Here is a 15061-nt window from a genome sequence, read left to right as displayed (position 1 = left end):
GAGTTTTTACTGTCCCTGTTAGAGGATTTATTACTTAGAATAGTATAAAACTTTTGGTGAGAGAGATATCCGAATTAAATATTAGGGGAATTAGTATTACTTTCACTAATCTAATTTTAATGTCAAGATTCAATTAAACCTTTTTAAACTCCCAGTGAATGAAATCTATCTAAGGAGAAAGACTTGATGCTATCCAACGTTAATTCTTTTTCCAATACTTTTTAGAAATGTTCTTTTTTTTTTAATAATCAGAATTACTTGAGATCTATCTATCCGTATATAGATATATGATCTAGCATGCCCATTTGTGAAATAAAAAATAAAATTCCATTTCCCCCCACTCCATGTACGAATAAAGTGCGAAAGGGGGAGTAGTAATAAGTCATATAGAATCAATGGATTCATGATAAAGTAAAATCCCTCGATGACATATTTTATCACAATTAATATTTTTTGGCTGATAGAGGGATCAAATGGTATATAGTTCATTTGTTGGTAGCTTGGAGGATTAAAAGCATGACTCTTGCTTTCCAATTGGCTGTTTTTGCATTAATTGCTACTTCATTAATCTTATTGATTAGCGTACCCATTGTATTTGCTTCTCGTGATGGCTGGTCAAGTAACAAAAATATTGTATTTTCTGATACATCATTATGGATTGGATTAGTCTTTCTGGTGGGTATCCTTATTTCTCTCATCTCTTGAACCTATTCGTCGCGTAGCAGACCCAAAACCAAAATGACCCCCCTAATTTTTCTTGGTTGTGAGACACATTAAATTGGAATCTAAGTCCCCAAAGAAAACACAAATCAAATAAAGAAAACAAAAAAATTAGAGGGGGGTCAAACTTCTTGAATAAAAAGAATACAATTAAAAAAAATAATTGGAATCGTTCTGAAGAGAGTCTGTGTCCCGGCACTGCACAAAAAAGAGTACAGAATTAGTTTAGTTCATGTTGTATTTGTTAGGATCGAAATAATCAGGTGTCGTACGGAAACTAGTAAATCAAACCTTGAACAACGATATATCATCCAACAAAAGAGAAATTTACCAAAAGAGACACAAACATTTAACGTGGTTCGATCAATTGACCTACGTCCATGGCAGAGATGAACAATCCACTATATAAAAGAGAGTACAGAATACCGAGAGAACAACCTCACGAAGAGGCAAACATAAGTGACACACAAACACTTGTCCCGTAATGTTCTCCCCCTAACATGACTCTCAAACCCCATATGGCTACGTTGTGGATACTGCTGAATGAGAAAAAATGATCCTCAATTTATAGAAGCCCAAACATTTTCCTCCAAGAAAAGGGACTAGCCAAATATGAGAGACTTATTATAATTTCTTTCTTCAAAAAGAAAAACCCAATTATGGTAAACATATTGCCCTTCCTTCAATAGATAGGAAAACCCAATATGGTAAGAAAATTATGACAACAACTAACAGTATTTTCGTTTTTGAGCTTCCCCTTATAACATTGAAGTACAGTGAAAACCAGGAAGCATCAACTAGCAAAACCAGTTACTGATGCTCCATTAGAGCCTGTTTGGTGCAGTAGTAGAATAGTACTATAAGGATATAAATCAATATAAAATGCCCAAAATTATCTTGCTACTGATCCTGATCAGACCAAAGAAAACTGAACAGCCATTTAAAGAACTCTCGCTACGATGTTTGTAAAATAGCAAAATTTCCTATAGCCATAAGCAAGTAATGCAACGGATCATTAATTCCACTTTCACATAGAGAAGAGAGAAAAAAATCGTAATTCCATTGCGATATTTTAAGGTCAACGGCTCTAGAATGCATTAATGCAAGAACACTATTGAGAAAAAGAGAAAAGAGACGAATCAAAGCTCGAACTATCAGGCTAGCAAAGAATGTGGGTGTCATTCCACTCGGGAGAATAATGGCGGAGTATGGAAAATGCATTAGGAAGAGAGCTAGGAAGTTCTTATAGAGGTATATGGCAACAATTGGTAAACTATCAGAGCATTATACAAGTATGCACGGGGCTGCAAAGAGGAAGGATACTATCAGGCATCAACACTGAGTGCTACGTTCAGCTTGCCAACAATAGCAATTCACTAATTAAGGCTTAAGCAGTTACCAGGCAGGAACGTTCTTCATGCATAAAACAGAATTAGATCATATCTGATGCCGGATATGATCATTCAAGCGTTCAAATCATCTCGGATATCTACATTTCCTCTGCTATACTCTATGCTAAGTCCTTTATCCGGATTTGCTTCAACGGATGCCCCTCAATATAAAAATTCCTGAGGTCGTTTGACATCCTTATTTGGATCTTACCTGAAATACTCTGTTATACCAAATTGAGTGAAGGATCATGTGAAACAAGTCATACTTTACAGGATTTTTGTGCCAAAGGAAATACTGTTGAACGATCTTCAGCCTACGCTGCATCTCCATGTACTTCTCCTCAGGAATTGAAAGAAGAATGTTTCTCAAGTCTGGAACATCTTTCTCCAAAACAAAGACAGAAAATGATTCCCAGTCGAAAACCTCAAAGAAAGGTGGCACATAATTATCTGATATGATCACAGGTACACACTCATAGTGTATGGACTCCACAACTCTTGGAGTATGGACTTCATAACCCCTGGCACAAATGCAATATTTGCTGCTTTTCATAAGTTTTCTATATTCAGCTTTACCTTCAGTATCACGAGGCATAGGCCCAAAAATCATCATATCAGGTTCTCTGTCACTCCAATGTTGCAATAAGATAGGACGGAGATAACCATGAATTCCTCCAGCGAAAAAGGCAAGGACAGGTCTTGCTGAAGGAGGATTTCCGCCCAGATCATTGAGCGGGTTTTCAGCTGAACGAACATAAGTTACTGGAAGAGATACATCCTTCCCTATCTTGAAGCCTCCAGCTATATTTGAATTGCAGAGAGCTCTAATACAAGTTTCCATGCTCTTCCTCGTGATTCGGGGTGCCTATAACGTACTTCTACTTTTAGTAAAAGAATGATAGATGGACACCTGACAGCAACATAAAGTGTTGAAGGTGGTAGTACTCCATATTTGTAAATAAGGACGCCGTCCAAGTTGCAGATTCAGAAAACATCCTATAACTCTTCAAAACTCTACCTTTTCCAAAGAAATGAAAGAATAAAAAACAAAATTGTATGTGTTTATATAATAAACTTTTTATTAAAAAGAAAAAACCTCCCTTACTCTTTTGCTTTCCTAAAGTTATCAGAAAGAGGTTTCCGGGGAGAATGAGTAGATTGACACGATTAGACTGCCAAAGCACCATCTAATGCAACATTCACAATGGGATAGAGCTCAAGAGAAAGCATACCCAATCATGACAAGCAGCAAAAAAATGATCAGCTCCTCTGCTTCTATTCCAGAAATGATATTTTCTAGAAATTCTTCCAATGTAATTGCTGAGATGACTTTCCAATTCTTTTTGATGAGTAAAATTTTGTTTTGAAAGAGCTTCTCTTAGCCTCAGAGAACTAAAAGGCAAATAAAATAAGTGAGCCCTTTTGGGATCTTTCACAAGAAATTGTTTGTTTTTCTCCATTAGTTTCATGAACCACCCTTCAGAAGCGTAAATACCTCGTTGATATGGCTGATGGAATATTGGTTTTTCCCCTTCCCTATAAACATAAACTTTAAGAAGGCGTTCCATTAGCTCATAGCTCCTGCAAAATGATCAAAGAATTCAACATCCGGTGCATGTTTTCCCCCAAAATAAGGCTGATCATTTGACTTAATGAAAGTACAAATTTGAACTGTCTTTCAAATGGCTATAATGTATCACATTATCATACCAACAAATGCAAAAACTCTATTCATTAGGCACAGGATACTACCTCCAACAGGTGGGTCACCTCGAAACAAAACTAAACAGAAAAGAATATAACCATACATTTAGTGAGCAAGGAACTAAGAAGAAGAAGGGAGGCGAATAGATCCGATTAAAAAAAAAAAAAGATATTTTCGCATGGAGGAAGCAATGTTCCCAATTGATAAACTTTTCTCAAGCCTCCTTTCCAAATTGCCAAATCCATAATGTAATAGATAAATTTGCACTATATTGCAGCAGCAGGAAGATTCGAGAAGATTTTAGTGATGAATAAATGCATCGCAATGATATTCATATCTACTGTGATAAAGCATCTCACAACTCATTAAAATCATGAATACGATGATATTAAGAGGTAACTAATAATCAAAAGCAAATCCAGTTACCTCGTAAACTTGGAATAATTTCGAAAGATAGATGCATGAACTTCTGGAATGTTTCTATTTATTGGAGAATTTTCAATCTGAAACTTTGCATTTCGGAGTTCCAGTTCACGTGCAGAATGCCATTGTGATCTCTACAACCAACAATTAAAGCAGTTTAGATAACAAAAATGAATTGATAATTAATCTCCACTATAATTAGAATTGACATCTGCAACAGTCATACCACTAAACTAACAGAATTCTGCAGCACTAAAGAGTTCATATAGGAAATTGATGTCGGCCTTCTTCTTCTTTTACTCTGCATTATAGAGGCACCGGCAGCTCGTAACAAATTAGGATTCGCATCCGTTGTCTGATTTTTCATCAACCCTTTATCATTAAATGGTACAGACATCTTGGCTACATCAGATGAAATTGAATTACCAGTATCTGAAATCACACTCTCCTCACCAATTGGAGGAGCTGCAGGTAATTTAAGCTGCAAAACCTGAGCCGATTGATTCTTTATTTCCCGTTGTATCGAATATATACTTATATTCAAATGAAAGCCTATTGTTGAATTTGCATACGATTTTTTTTCTGGCCAAATAGTCGAGCTTCCAGCATTTGATAAAACAGATATGTAATTCTCAAATGGAAGTGCAAGTAATTGTGATAGCAGCACAATAACAGCAATAACAATTCCAAAGATTGATAACAATTTAACGCTCCAAACACAGCATAACCTTTGAAATTGAAGTCCATTCCCCATATGGAATTACCAAAAAGTATTTTGCAGAATCAAAATCCAGCAGCTTGCAGAGAGTCACCTCTATTCCAAATTAACAAACAATAAGGGGATTACATTTGGATAATTGAGAAATAAACATACTTCTGTAAACATATAATCCAACATGTCAGTAACATTGTCAAAGATCAAAAAAAAAAAAAAAAAAAAAAAAGAGTTGTTAGACCTAAAAGTTTTTTTTTTTTTTGGGGGGGGGGGGGGGTGTTACCTAAGGAAGCTGAAAGGGAAGCATATCTAGGTCGTCTTTAGCTTAACTCAGACAAAAATACGACCCCAGCTCAGCTATGGAGATTTAAGTAACTGAAGAGAACTGTGGAAAGCATTAATGGTGAAAGAAGATTCTTTGGTGCCGACAATGCATTTTAACAAGTAGCCAGTTTTGACCATGCTATTGCTAATTAAGTTATATCCAATATTTCCATTTTTTAACTGGTAGCCAGTATTAACAAGATGGCCTGATTCTTCGAAGAGTTTGAAAGCTGTGATTGGGTTTTGATTATGTTGAAGTTTGGGGTATATACAGAAAAAAAATTACTTTAGATTTTTGCAATTTCGGTCTTGTATGTCTGAAGTTGTACTGAAGTGGCTACATTTATACAATTTTGCGAACTTACAACAGGTAGAATTCAAAAATAGCCAGATTTACAAGTGGTCATAAAAAATAGCCCCAATTTCAAAAGTCATCAAAATTTAGCCATTTTTTATGTAAAGATAAATTTGAACGAAAACACTGTTCAAAATACGGAAAATACTCCAGCATTGGAACTCAAGTATATTATACTAGAGCCAACAAAATATACTGGTCCAACATAATATGCTGGAAGTTCATACACAGGTGCACCGAACTCCAATATATTATGCTGGACCGGTCTATGTTGCAGCAAAACAGTGGCTATTTTTCAATGACTTGGTAAATGATGACTATTTTTGAATGACCAGTCCAAAAACTAACTAGCCCGTGCTATTTTAACCTTAAACATCTGTCTCAAAATTGGCTATCTGTGCACTTACAGTCCTATGCCTTTAAGCCCATTACACGGGGAAAATGTTAAATTTATCCGGTCCAATATGACATTGACTAAAATTTGCCATTTATTGATTTTTCGGTCAAATCTTATTAGTATGTCTAAAAGAAATTCATGTTTTGCCCTTAATTTCTTAATGAATGATAGTTTGTCAAAAGTTAAAGGAGCAAATATAGATATGTTTTCTCGAAAAAACTTAGACATGATTTTTCATTCTATCATGCTTGAGCTCTGTTAGTGAGAAGTGTATAGGCTAAAAATTATCCTAATTATATGTGGGTCAATATTAAAAGAGCCTTCAAAAGCCGCCACGTGTCATCAATGTGTTCCCAACAAAGGACGAAGGCAAGGCCGAAGTGATCTGACGAAGGACGAAGACGAGGTCGAGCTGACTCAATAGAGGAACGAGGACGAGCACTCCCTTTAGAAGGACAATAACTGCTAGTTTTAATGATAAGAATATTCAAGTGAATATTCCTCCGATCTGTATTATTAGGGTTTTTGTGGCCAATATGCCCTTATAAAGAAAAAAGATATGTGGCTGTAGAGGGGGATTAGACACTCATTGTAAAGAACAACATATTGACATTATGTGAAGATTGTTGCTTTATTACATACATATAAAATACAACTTTTCTTCAAATCTTTGTCTAACTTTTCTTTCACGATCCAAGAAGAATTCGAATATTCAAAGACTCGTCAATCATTTATCATTGTTAGGAGGAATATCATAGAATCTCATCCCTTTTCGATTATTTCACTTGCATTTATTTACACAAATGCTATTATATATCATTTATTACTATTTAATGCTATTTTCTTTGTTCTTGGACCATTGAATACTGTCCATTATTACACATTTACTGATATTTAAACGAAACTTGTGACATTTTGCCACAAAATCAGTTGAACAATCTTTTGGATATTAATATTCGCTAAGATTAACTCTATTCTGTTAGAAAAATCTAATTATTTAAATCTAGATCTAAATTTTGGGTCAAATTAGATGATAATGGAACAACAATTTCTAATTTTATTGAGACAAATTTAGACCTTTCGACATTAGCTATAAAAATACATTTCTGAATCAATAAAAATACACCCACAACAACAATGAAAATACACAATTCCGAAAAGTGTGCTTCTTTCAAACCAAATACACCCATAAAATCAACTTATAATTAAGAAACTATGGACTGTTAAGCAACTGCGACAAAGATTTATTTTATTTTGCTAATTAATAGTTTGTTTGGATGGTTGTTACATATTGTTTCATAATGTATCGTATCATATTGTATTGTATTGTATTGTACTGTATCGTTTGATGAATACAATATTCGGATGAATTATGTTGTTTTGTCGTCGTTTCATGGTATCGTGCACTAGTAATATGATGAATAAACTTGCAATATTACAAAGAAAAATTATAATACGGTATATAAAAAGGTAGAGTAAATGATAACATAAAATTATTTAATAATAATGAAGGGTGAGATTGAGAGAAAAATACAAGGAAATAACGCGACCACACCAAATTGGTCATTACATAAAGTGACACATTTCGTCGTTACATAACGACGAATTTAACAATACGATACAATAAAATTTAAATAACAATCAAAACAAATATTGTATTTAGAGTAACAGTACGATATGATAAGATACAATAGGTAACAACCATCCAAACAAGCTGTAAAGATATGATCCATAAACCATATGCTGTCTAAGGATAGATTCCAATTAGAGACCTAAAGCCAAGATTGGTTGTTATTTTATATTTGGAATTGATTCTCTGCATTTCTTCAGTAACTTCACAGAGTCTTCGTCACTCCAGTTGTGCAATATAAACTGTTTTACCCATGGAGTTACAGCTATATATCAGTAATTATACACGGTGGCGGATTCAGAATTTTAAAGTCATAGGTGCTCGCCGATAAAAAATTCAAATGAAGAGAAAAAAGGAGTTTAATTGTGGGTGCTCACTCAATATTTATCTAAATATTTTTATAATTGCCTACAAGTGTCCATGTAAATCCGCCATTGATTATACAACAACAAACAACAAAGTAACAATCAAGTGAGATTCCCACAAGTGCGGTCTGAGGAGGGTAGGATGTGCGCAATCTTACCCTTACCTTGGGAGACAGAAAGACCATTTCTGATATACGTTGATCAGCTAAAGTAAGATAAGTAATTATAGTATAGGAATATTTCCGATTAAATTTTACAGTAACATCTCAAGGGAATATTGTTACTAACTATATTCACAACGATTTCACTTATAGGGGGGTAAACTTACACTTTATAACAACTCATATTACAAATCAAATTTTTAATCTAATTGCTCCAGGTCTGTAGTGTTTTGAATTGGATGCAAATTATTTTTCACTCTTAAGCAATGTTTTAAAAGGCGGGGCGTGAGGCGAGGCATTTTACTTCTGACGAGGCGAGGCGTAAGCCCTGAGACATGGGGCGTAAGTCCCACGAATCTTTAAATTTTACTAGTTTCAAGAATTTTAAAATAGTATAAAATAAAAAATAATTATTAAAATTACATTAAAATCACAAAATTATAACAAATAATCTATTTAAAATATTTATAAAGTATAATTCAACTATGAATAATACGAAAAGTATGACATATATCATAATATGCAAATTAGTTGCAACGTCATTACAACTCAAACATCAAAAGTAATGTATTCGATAGAAAATCTTATATGTATCTCTTAATGAGTAATGATCTTGAAAGAATTTAGATATTATAATTTGATAATTTTCTTAAAATACTCCTTTTATTTAATATGCTTTAATTTCTATTTGAAAGAGAATTAATATAAAAACATAATTCACAATTTCAATATGATTCTCTAGCATTATTTTTTAAATTTCAATAAATTAATAAAGTGATACATAATTCACCATACAATACCATGATAACTAATTATTTGTAAATAGTTACTAGCTAATACTGAGCTATTAAATTAATAAGTATTGTATCTCGTAAATGTAGTGTGACGACCCGGCCAGTCGTCTCATGAGTTACCGCTCCGTTTTCCCCATTTTTGCATATTTATGCTTTGTCTATCCGAGTTATGTGGTATCGGGTTGGTCGGATCGAGTTTGGAAAGGATTTGGTAATTAAGGTTTGAGACACTTAGTCACTTTAGAGTGAGTTTAGGTTGGAAAAGTCAACCAGATGTTGACTTGTATGTTAGAGGGCTCAGATGTGAGTTCCAATGGTTCGGTTAGCTTCGAGAGGTGATTTGGGACTTAGGAGCGTGATCGGAATGAGTTTTGGAGGTTCAGAATAGATTTAGGCTTGAATTGGCGAAATCGGATTTTTGGCGATTTCCGGCTGATAGGTGAGATTTTGATATAGGGGTCGGAATGAAATTCTGAGAGTTGCAGAAGTTTTGTTGTGTCATTTGGGACGTGTGTACAAAATTTCAGGTCATTCGGACGTGGTTTGGTCGGGTTTTTTATCAAAAGCGGAATTTAGAAGTTTTTGGAAACTTAGGCTTGAATCCGATGTGTTTTGGTCAATTTGATGTTGTTTGAGGTATTTTGAAGATCTGTACAAGTTTGAATAAGGTTTTGGGATATGTTGGTACCTTTGGTTGAGGTCCCGGGGGCCTCGGGTAGTCAATCGGGCCATTCCATGTAGAAAAATGACCTTCGCGTTCATGAGTTGGTCCTCGCATTCGCGAAGGGTCAGTTGAGGAAGCTGGAAATTTAGCCTTCGCGTTCGCGAGGGAGGCTCCGCGTTTGCGAAGGGCCGGGCAGTTGTGCATCGCGTTCGCGGGGGTGTTGTCGCGTTCGCATAGAAGGAATGAGAAGCTGAGCTTCTTGGGGGAATTTGTTCATCGCGTTCGCGAGAGGCGGAATGTGATCGCGAAGGTTTGTCTGAGCAAAACATCGCGTTCCCGATAGGGAGGTCGCGATCGCGAATGAGGAAAAATTGGTCAAGTTAATTTGTGCTTCGCGAATGCGAGATTTTGACCGCGTTCACGAAGAAGGATTTCAGGCCTGGGCAGAAGGTTTAAAAGGTCGTCTTGTCCGTGAATGTGGGGTTTATTTCTTCCATTGTTGGTCGTTTTTGGAGCTATTTGAAGGAGATTGAAGAGGGATTCAAGGGGAATCACTTGGAGGTAAGAATTTTGGACTTAAAACTTGATTCTATTGTGAAATCTACCTAATAAATCATAGAACCTAAGCCTAGCATTGAGGAATTATGGCTTGAGATTAAGAGACTTTAAAATGAGAATTTGAGGGGCCATTTGGACTCCGATTTCAGTGTTCTTGGTATGTATGACTCGTGGGAGGATAAGGATTCCGTTGATGTAAATTTTATTTGAGATATGGTCCCAGGGGCCGGGTTTGGCCAATTTCGGGATTTTGGCATTATTTGATTATTTTTGCTTGGGCTTCGTTCCCTTAGCATATTTTGATGTCGTGATTCTGATTTGGATAGATTCGATGCGAGTGGAGGCCGATTCGAGGGGTAAAGGCATCACGGAGTAGTATTTACACCGGTTTAAGGTAAGTAACCATTGTAAATCTGAAACTATGGGTGCAAAACCTTGGTATTTGACTTGTTTTGATAAATGCGGTGACGCACGTGCTAGGTGACGAGCGTGTGGGCGTGCACCAGTAGGGATTGTGACTTGGTCTATCCCATAGCAACTATTAAGTCGCGTATTTGATTTGGAATCTTATTTTATTCCGTACTTTAGTCATTTATACTATATTATGGGTTGTATGCCATGTTTGGGGCCCTGTACTGACCTGTTGAGACCCTTAGGGGCATTTTTACTGTTTTTCCTCACTTTACTTTTTGAAAGCATATCCTCAGTCATGTTTTACCTGTTTAAATGTTTAAAACTGGTTTTATCACTCCACTTCTAAATGTGAGGACGATTTGGACTGAGTTCCCTAATTTCTACTGTTGTGCCCGAGAGGCTGTAAGGTTAATGACTAAGAGAGGTTGAAAACTTAATGGTGAGGATATTTATATATGTGTGAGTTATGGATCGGGTTGCACGCCGCAGCGATACTTATATAGATCGGGCTGCATGCCGCAGCGATATATATATATATATATATATATATATATATATATATATATATTGGATCGGGCTGCGCGCCGCAGCGATATGACGTTTGGGCTGTAGGAGTCCCTCCGGAGTTTGTACACCCCCAGCGAGCGTAGTCGACTATAAATTATGGATCGGGCTGCACGCCACAGCGATTACTGTGATTTCTATTATTATGAGATATTAATGAGCCTGAGTGTTGAGAGTGAATATTAGGTGACGAGAGTGAGTCACGAGTGACTGAGAGGCTGCCCGAGAGGCCATGTTCTGAGTGATATCTTGACCGAGGGGCCCAGTTATGATGTTTTCACTGATTTCACTCTTCTTTTAAAATAAGCCTCTGTTGGAAAATTGCTAAGCATATGATTTCAAGTGTTTAAACTGAAATTGATGACTTTACGACGAAATTGGTTTTAAACTGTGAAGTTGACCTGTTATCCTATTGTTTATTCAGTTATATGATTTTTAACTGCTCGTCACTGCTTTCAGACCTTATTTACTTTAGTTACTTACTGAGTTGGCGTACTCACGTTACTCCCTGCACCTTGTGTGCAGATCCAGGTGCCCAAGTGGCAAAGTGAGGGTACTCAGCTGATCCAAAGGTTGCCGAAGATTTCAAGGTAGCTGCATGGCATCCGCATACCTGTTTTCTCCTTCTTATCTTGTTCCTTTCCGCATTTTCTAGACCTATGTTAGTTATGTAGTAGAGGCTCTAGACTCGTGACACCAGATGTTTGGGGCTGTGTAGTTTCATGTTTATTTGACTTTCGCTTATATTTTGTTGTTTTTAAACTCTTATTATGGAAATTTGGTATTTAAACTTGTGTTAGAAAATGGCTTATTGAAAAGAAAAAGGGTTGTGATTAAGTATTTGGGTTGGCTTGCCTAGTAATGTGATAGGCGCCATCACGACTGGTATTTGAGGTCGTGACAAGTTGGTATCAGAGCCTAGGTTACATACGCGAGTCATGAGCCGGTTTAGTAGAGTCTCGCGGATTGGTACGGAGACGTCTGTATTTATCATCAAGAGACTGCAGAACCTTTAGGAAAAACTTCATATTCTTGAAATTCTTGTCGTGCAAATCTATTGATCCGAGTACTAAACTTCTGTTATTCCATTCTCTCACAGATGGTGAGGACACGTGCTACCGGGCAGGATGGACGACCACCAGTACCACCAGCTGGGGCCACCAAAGGCTGAGGACGCGGTCGAGGCCGTGGTAGGGGCAGAGCAGCTGGGGCAGCACCTATAGATCCATCAGTTTCCCAGTTCAGGATCAGTTCCTAGTTGTGGACACTACAGTAGCTCCAGCTCAGGCACCGATTGTGCCTATTATGATTCCAGACCTTCAGGAGGCTTTAGCTCATATCTTATCAGTGTGTACCGGTTTGGCTCAGACGGTCTCAGTTACTACGGCCGTAGCTACTTATCAGGCTGGGGGAGACACCCAAACTCCCGTTGCTCGCACACCTGAGTAGGTTGTGCAGGGACTCCAAAAACTGGGGCACCTCCAACCCAGCCGGTTACACCAGCTCAGGAGTTTGTGGTACCAGTTATGCCGGACAAAGAGCAGCGTTAACTAGAGAGGTTTGGTAGACTCCAACCTCCGACCTTCAGCGGTGCAGTGGGCAAGGATGCCTAGGGTTTCTTAGATAAGTGCTAGAGGATGCTTCGTACGGTGGGAATTCTATAGACCAGTGGTGTAGCATTTACTACCTTTCAGTTTTCTGGGGCTGCCTTCACTTGGTGGGAGGCATATAAGAGGCGTAGGCCTGTTGGTGCAGCGCCCCTTACCTGGTAGCAATTCTCTGTTCTCTTTCTGGAGAAGTTTGTGCCACAGTCTGGCCGAGAGGAGCTGCGCATGCAGTTCGAGCAGTTGTATCAGGAAGAGTTGACTGTGACACAATATGAGATGCGGTTCTCTGAGTTAGCTCATCATGCGGTCTGGTTGGTTCCGACAGATAGAGAGAGGATTATGAGGTTTGTTTATGGTCTCATATATCAGCTTCAGATTCTCATGACTAGGGAGAGGGTGACAGGTGCTACTTTCAAGGAGGTTGTTGACATCGCCCATGAGATTTAGTCAGTTTGCCACTAGGAGCGAGAGGAGAGGGAGGCCAAAAGGCCTCGGGGATCTGGTAGCTTTAATAGTGCTCCTTCGAGGGGTCAGTTCCAGCAGGGCAGAGGCCGCCCATTCAGACAGGCTCATTCATCTCGCCCAGGTTATCGTGGGGCATTATCGGGTTATGGTTTCCATAGTTCTCATCAAGGCTACTCATCACTCAGTGCCCTTCCAGCCCAAAGATCGTCACGTGCTTCGTCAGTGCAGGGTTCTTCCATGCCAGGTCCATCTACTGGTCATTCCGGTGCCAGGGGTTCCCTTCAGTCCCCATCTCCAGCACCGGGGAGTTGTTATGAGTGTGGAGAGTTTGGGCATATAAGGTAGCAGTGTCGTCGTCTTCATGTTGGCCCATCTCAGTAGAGGGGTCAGCCCTTGACTTCTGCTCTAGTTACTTCACCACCCACACAGCCAGTTAGGGGTGGAGGTCAGTCAGCCAGGGGTCGCCCTAGAGGGGGAGGTCGATCAGGTGGTGGTCAAGCTCATTTCTATGCACTTCCAAACAGATCAGATGTTATTGCTTTTGATGCTGTTATTTCAGGTATTGCTTCAGTCTGCCACAGAGATGCCTCTGTATTATTTGATCCCGGTTCCACCTTTTCTTATGTGTCATCATATGTTGCCCGTTATTTGGATACGCCATGTGAGTCTCTTATTTCACCTATTCATGTATCTATTCCAGTGTGCGATACCGTTGTTGTAGACCGAGTGTACCGGTCGTATGTGGTGACTATTGAGGGTCTGGAGACCCGAGTTGATCTTTTATTATTGTGCATGGTGGATTTCGATATCATTTTGGTCATGGATTGGCTATCTCCGTGTCGTGCTATTTTGGACTGTCATGCCAAGACAGTCACATTGGCTATACCGGGTGTGCCACGGATTGAGTGGCAATGTTTGACTGATTATGTTCCCAGTAGAGTGATCTCATTCTTGAAGGCCCAGCGTATGGTTGGGAAGGGATGCCTTTCGTATCGAGCCTTTGTGAGGGATGTCGGTGCAGAGACTCCTAGTATTGATTCTGTTCCAATTGTGAGGGATTTTTCTGATGTATTTCCTGCAGACCTGCCGGGCATGCCACCGGATAGGGATGTTGATTTTGGTATTGACCTGGTGCCGGGCGCTCAACCCATTTCTATTCCGCCGTATTGTACGACACCAGCGGAGTTGAAGGAGCAGCTTCAGGAACTCCTTGATAAGGGGTTCATTCGGCCTAGTGTATCACCTTGGGGTGCGCCAGTTCTATTCGTGAAGAAGAAGGATGGCACTATGAGAATGTGCATTGATTATAGGCAATTGAACAAGGTAACAATTAAGAACAAGTGTCCTTTGCCTTGCATTAATGATTTATTCGACCAGCTTCAAGGAGCGAGAGTATTCTCCAAGATTGATCTCCATTCACGTTATCACCAGTTAAAGATCAGAGACTCGAATATTCTTAAGACAACTTTCAGGACCCGATATGGTCATTATGAGTTCTTGGTGATGCCTTTTGGGCTGACTAATGCCCCAGCAATGTTCATGCATTTGATAAACAACGTGTTCCGGCCTTATCTCGATTTGTTTGTCATAGTCTTTATTGATGATATTCTGGTGTATTTGCGTAGTCAGGAGGAGCACGCAGAGTATTTAAGAGTTGTATTGCAGAGTTTGAGGGAGGAGAAATTTTATGCAAAATTCTCCAAGTGTGAGTTTTGGCTCAATTTAGTGGCTTTCTTGGGACACATGGTGTCCAGCGAGGGTATTCAGGTTGATCCGAAGAAGATAACGGCGGTTCAGAGTTGGCCCAGA

The 15061-nt window shown here is 38.5% G+C and overlaps 1 protein-coding gene across 2 annotated transcripts; it reads right to left on the bottom strand.

Annotated features, from left to right (window-relative positions):
• Positions 1-638: 638 nt before the first annotated feature.
• Positions 639-5593, bottom strand: LOC107789675 (putative glycosyltransferase At3g07620). Of its 2 annotated transcripts, XR_012693851.1 has the most exons (6): positions 5238-5593; positions 4466-5053; positions 4243-4373; positions 3344-3692; positions 2120-2976; positions 639-918 (listed from the first exon to the last, which is right to left on the bottom strand). XR_012693851.1 is itself a non-coding variant. In XM_016611534.2 (5 exons), exons 2-5 carry the CDS (start codon positions 4991-4993, stop codon positions 2308-2310), a joined length of 1677 nt encoding a protein of 558 aa, XP_016467020.2. In that variant the 5' UTR covers positions 4994-5053; positions 5238-5593; the 3' UTR covers positions 1762-2307. The 2 variants fall into 2 exon arrangements, 1 of the variants encoding a protein (XP_016467020.2); XM_016611534.2 differs by lacking the exon at positions 639-918 and having other exon boundaries at positions 1762-2976.
• Positions 5594-15061: the final 9468 nt, after the last annotated feature.

The sequence above is a fragment of the Nicotiana tabacum genome, chromosome 8 (genome assembly GCF_000715075.1).
Source record: "Nicotiana tabacum cultivar K326 chromosome 8, ASM71507v2, whole genome shotgun sequence".
In the NCBI taxonomy this organism is placed as follows: domain Eukaryota; kingdom Viridiplantae; phylum Streptophyta; class Magnoliopsida; order Solanales; family Solanaceae; genus Nicotiana; species Nicotiana tabacum.
The sequence above is the reverse complement of the archived record's forward strand: the minus strand, read 5'-3'. Positions and strand labels throughout refer to the sequence as shown.